Raw genomic sequence first — 5,734 nt, forward strand, 5'->3', positions numbered from 1 at the left:
GAGACAAACATGACCCAGCCCTGAGGGTTGTGCGGTACCACGTACGTGCACGCCACCAGGATCCACACCAGGCCTCCGAAGATCTGCAGGCACACCGGAGAGACGTCAGACAACAATAAACACAACACTGAACACAACACTGAATGCAATGTTGAACGCAACGCTGAACGCAACACTGAACGCTGAACGCAACACTGAACACAACACTGAACACAACACTGAATGCAACGCTGAACGCAACACTGAACGCAACACTGAACGCTGAACACAACACTGAACACAACACTGAACACAACACTGAACACAACACTGAACACAACACTGAATGCAACGCTGAACGCAACACTGAACGCAACGCTGAACGCAACACTGAACGCTGAACACAACACTGAACGCAACACTGAACACAACACTGAATGCAATGTTGAACACAACACTGAACACAACACTGAACACAACACTGAACACAACACTGAATGCAACGCTGAACGCAACACTGAACGCAACGCTGAATGCAACACTGAACGCTGAACGCAACACTGAACACAACACTGAACGCTGAACACAACACTGAACACAACACTGAACGCAACACTGAACACAACGCTGAACGCTGAACACAACGCTGAACGCTGAACACTGAACGCTGAACACAACACTGAACACAACACTGAACGCTGAACACAACACTGAACACAACACTGAACGCAACACTGAACGCTGAACACAACACTGAACACAACACTGAACGCAATACTGAACACAACACTGAACGCAATACTGAACACAACACTGAACACAACACTGAACGCAATACTGAACGCAACACTGAACGCTGAACACAACGCTGAACACAACACTGAACACAACACTGAACGCAACACTGAACACAACACTGAACGCAACACTGAACGCAACACTGAACGCAACACTGAACGCTGAACACAACACTGAACGCAACACTGAACGCTGAACTGAACACAACGCTGAACACAACGCTGAACACAACACTGAACACAACACTGAATGCAACACTGAACACAACACTGAACACAACCCTGAACGCAACCCTGAACACAACACTGAACACAACACTGAATGCAACACTGAACACAACACTGAACACAACACTGAACGCAACACTGAACACAACACTGAACACAACGCTGAACGCAACACTGAACACAACACTGAACACAACACTGAACACAACACTGAACGCACTGAACACAACACTGAATGCACTGAACACAACACTGAACACAACACTGAATACAACACTGAACGCACTGAACACAACACTGAATACAACACTGAACTCAACACTGAACTCAACACTGAACTCACTGAACACAACACTGAACGCTGAACGCAACACTGAACACAACACTGAATACAACACTGAACGCACTGAACACAACACTGAATACAACACTGAACTCAACACTGAACTCAACACTGAACTCACTGAACACAACACTGAACGCTGAACGCAACACTGAACACAACACTGAACACAACACTGAACGCACTGAACACAACACTGAACGCTGAACGCACTGAACACAACACTGAACGCTGAACGCAACACTGAACACAACACTGAACACAACACTGAACACAACACTGAACGCACTGAACACAACACTGAACGCTGAACGCAACACTGAATACAACAATAAACACAACACTGAACACAACGCTGCTTCATTTCCTCATTCCTGGGTTGTTGTTGTAAAAGATGGAATGTTGTCTGACTAATGGACGCAAACCGCAGAGGGCCAAAGAAAGTTCCCCTTTAACAGGGAAAGCATTGTTAGAAACGCTGTCTTGTTCTCAAAGGTATTTACCCGCTCAGTTGGTGGTGATTACAATGCAAAACAGAAAACCTCACCAAGTATTTTTGTCTAGTTTCTGTCGCAAACATCGTAGTACACTCGAAACAAGATGTACAGGCTTATTTTGAGTGAATAATTCCTTAGTATTGATGAAAAAGTTCTAGATCCACACACTGATTTCTTCTCTTATAACATGGGAAAAATGTCTTGTTATAAGAAAAATAATCTGCCAATGGAACAAGAACTTTTTCATCAATATTAAGAAATTATTGACATAAAACAACCTCCAATTTCTTGCTGAAAAATTACTTGTAAGTTAATTTTTTTTCTTATTGCAAGTGATCTAAGATATTTGAGACAGAAACTAGACAAACATTCTTGGTATGATTTTGTGCTTTTGCAGTGAACTCAGTGAACTTTGACAAAAGTTTAAAGCATGCACTGCAAAAACACAAAATCATACCAAGAATTTTTGGTTTAGTTTCTAGTTCACTTGAAATAAGGCAAAACTAATTTATAAATAACTTTTCACAAGATATATCTGCTTGTTTAAAGTAAATATTTCCTTAATATTGACAAAACATATTTTAGTTTCATTGGCAGATTATTTCACTTATAACAATAATTTTTCCCATGTTTTTAGTGAAATAATCTGTCAGTGGAACCAGACCTTTTTCATCAACATTAAGGAATTAGTGACTTAAAATAAGCAGATATATCTTGTGAAAAGTTACTTGTTAGTTTTGTCTTATTTCAAGCGTAGTGAGATATTTGTACTACAGAAACTAAACCAAAAATACTTGGTAATATTTTGTGTTTTTGCAGTGTGGTGCTTTTTTTTAAATATATATGTTCCGCTCATATTGTGAAGCTAATCAATGTGTGATTCTTTTGGGCCTGCAGGGAGGAGAATGACTGTCTTTCTCTGAAAACGATGAACATAAACGACGGCGCTCAGCTACGTTCAGCCTCTGTTTAAGGATGCACAGCTTGAGTTTCCTTCATTTTGTCCATCCTGCATGTCCAGTTCGCTCCACAGCAGGGAGCCGGGTGCCTCTGCCTTCGTTTATTCAACACCACTAATGATTGACGGGCTGCATTATTCATGGCGCCGACCCTCCTAACCTGCTGCCTTTACAGTCCAATTCCACCTGCATGTTTGCTCTTTTTCTCTGTGGGTCATTTTGAGTTCAGACTCCAGTTAAACATAAAGGCGTCAGCAGCATTCCACAAACTTACTTCCTTCTTACTAAAGTTAGAAGAGCTGGGTGGAAACTTTTGTGGATTTTTGACGTCTCTCTTCTAACAGGGTTAATTGAGGAATTAAATCTCCTGTAACTGTTTTTGACCTCTAACCCTTGATTTGATTAGCTCACTAATTTTCCTTCTTACATTTACGTTTACCTTCACTGTAAAACGTTTGAGCTGCATTTATTTGTGTCTACGATCTTCTACTCTTTAAGTCAAATACATTTAAAGTTTTAGATTTTGAACCTAAATGTGAGTTTGTGAAACATAAACTTACAGCAGTAAGTTGTGTTAACTTTTTACTAATTTTGTCAAACATCCAGGAGTTGAATAAACTGAGTTTTCAGGTTAGCACTTAAAAAACTGAAAGGAGAAAAAGGCAGGAGTGGGAACTATTTCCCAGAATGCTTAGCGGCATGTTTCTGTATCCTGAGATGGAAGTGCGTCACATTGATCCGACTCTGGTGTTTTATTAAGGAAAATGTTTATTTTAAAGCTTGAGGATAATGTTCTGTTCACACTAAATGTTTCTGAGCTGAATTCATTGTGAAGTTTAATAAAATTCATCATCAGATCAGAAATTTTGTTCATGCAACTTGGAACAAGAATTTAAATGATTCTAAAGTTAAAAAAAAAAAGTCGTTATTTTGAGTAAAATAATAGAGAAATGTGGCTTTTAATTTTTTTTCCTTGAATATTGTGAAATAATGATTTGGTTTAAATTACAGCATTAAGTTAAAACTCACAATTCAAGATTAATGAACTTAAAAAACAAAGTTTAGACAACTTGTCTGTTGTTGTTAAATCAACTTCATGAACTTTAATTTCTGAGTTAAAACCAGTAATTTATTTTTTTTTGTGACTTAAATTACATTATCCAGGCAGCAGGTGGACTTTCATTTTCAAGTTAAACCACCTTTAGACAAACTGAAAGGTTTGCAGGACAATCACAAGCAGAGATGGGCTACATTTAAAACGTTTACGCTGTTCAAACTGATAAAATATTTTAACGAGGAGTCAGAACAGTGACTTCATAGAGCTCCCTCTCCTCCAGATGTCACTGTTGATCAGGTGGACAAACGTCTCTCAAAGTGTTCCTCCGTCGCTCCCCAAATACACAGTTACATTATATTAATCGACTTGGCTTTAAGTTTGTTACCTGTGACAAAATGGAGAGGAAAGCTGGATCCAAACACACAACTTTCCAACTGCAAATCAGCTTCCTGTTCCTGTTCAGAGTGTAACTGACTCAACTTGTGGCCTTCGTCAGCATCATTCGAAGGATGAAGGCCACAAACCGAAATGTTGGTCTGCATATACAGTTGTTTCCTCGTCCTTCAAGTGTTGTTAATGTCTTTTGGGAATCAGCAAAGTTGTTCCAGAAACTTTTTTGGACTTTAATTGAGCCACAGAAGGCTGTTATGCATTCCCTCTCACTAACAAAACGAGAGAAATATGTTTGTCTGGAGAATCTTTCTGTTTTCTGTTTGTTTTTTTATTGTGTCCTGTCTGGCAGTGCTGTTATCTTAGTGTCCAACATATATGAAACTTTCTTAGAAAGTTTCATATAATTTCTAATAAGCTTTATTAGAAATTATTTAAAATTTAATGGACACAGACAGAAAAGAAAGGGAGAAAGTTTGCTGCTTCCTACTTCACAAAAACAAATGTATCTCTTTACTGTCCCGTCCTATATAACCTACATCAACCATCAATTTTTCTACCTTCACAAAGGATTTTTACTTATAATTTTAGGTTTGTACAGTTTGGAAACAACGGTTTTGAAGGAAGTAAAAAATAGCCACTAAAAAACTGACCGGACTTGTTTAGAGGAATGACGTGAAACGTGGTTTTATTTTTAAACCTAAGAATGACAAAACTAACAAAAGGAGAGTTCAGCTTAGTTTGTTCTGCAGCTTTCTGAAATTTTTCATGAAGTTTTGTAGAGCACAGGAGGCAGTTTGATCCGTGCGTAAAAGTTAATTTTGCGCACATGGAGGCGCCAAATTCCTCTTTATGGGGGAAAAATGAAATAAAATAATAAAAATAAACTCTTGCTCTGTTGTAAGTTGCTGTTAAAATCCCCGCAGACGCCATTTCTTACCAGTTCAGGCACGTAGAGGATGTCCGGAATGGTGGTGCAAACCCCCACGCCGCTGGGCAGGTGGCCCATCGTTACAGTGTTGGAAGCCATTTCCGCGGATCTGCTGCTGCTGCTGCTGCTGCTGCTGCTGAAGCTGAAGAGAGAGTGAGGAGGATTCAGATCTGCCGGGCTTTAAACCAGAAGGAGCCGACTGGAAAAACCGGAATCCCCATCAGCCGAGCGCAGACACGCCCGCCGGCCCGCACGGCGCAGGATGGATCTGAGGTCCTGAAACAGACGGACAGGGAGAGACGCGCTAATTAATCTTTGACCAGAGTCTACTTTATCACCATGGCAACCTGAGGCAGAGCTGCTGCCGACAACAAAACAACAACAACAACAACACAAGAGGAACAACAAAAAAACTGTTCCTCTAATTTCTACCACAAATGACAAGTTTATCTAAAAATTGGCGCAAAATTAGGAACATTTGTAAACTTGATTGTCTTGACAAGTTATGGGTGGATTTCTGTTCACATCCAGCGAGTGAACATTTTGTGAAACC

The 5,734-nt window shown here is 39.8% G+C and overlaps 1 protein-coding gene across 1 annotated transcript in view; it reads right to left on the reverse strand.

Annotated features, from left to right (window-relative positions):
• LOC103150771 (myelin and lymphocyte protein-like) overlaps positions 1 to 5,408 on the reverse strand; it is an 8,839-nt gene extending 3,431 nt beyond the window's left edge. The window contains exon 1 of the mRNA XM_007570507.2: positions 5,191 to 5,408. Within this exon, the coding sequence (XP_007570569.1) occupies positions 5,191 to 5,280 (90 nt within the window). The 5' untranslated portion in view covers positions 5,281 to 5,408. The remainder of the gene's footprint in view (positions 1 to 5,190) is intronic.
• Between the last annotated feature and the right edge of the window lie 326 nt (positions 5,409 to 5,734).

The sequence above is a fragment of the Poecilia formosa genome, unplaced genomic scaffold (genome assembly GCF_000485575.1).
Source record: "Poecilia formosa unplaced genomic scaffold, Poecilia_formosa-5.1.2 Scaffold262, whole genome shotgun sequence".
Taxonomy (NCBI): domain Eukaryota; kingdom Metazoa; phylum Chordata; class Actinopteri; order Cyprinodontiformes; family Poeciliidae; genus Poecilia; species Poecilia formosa.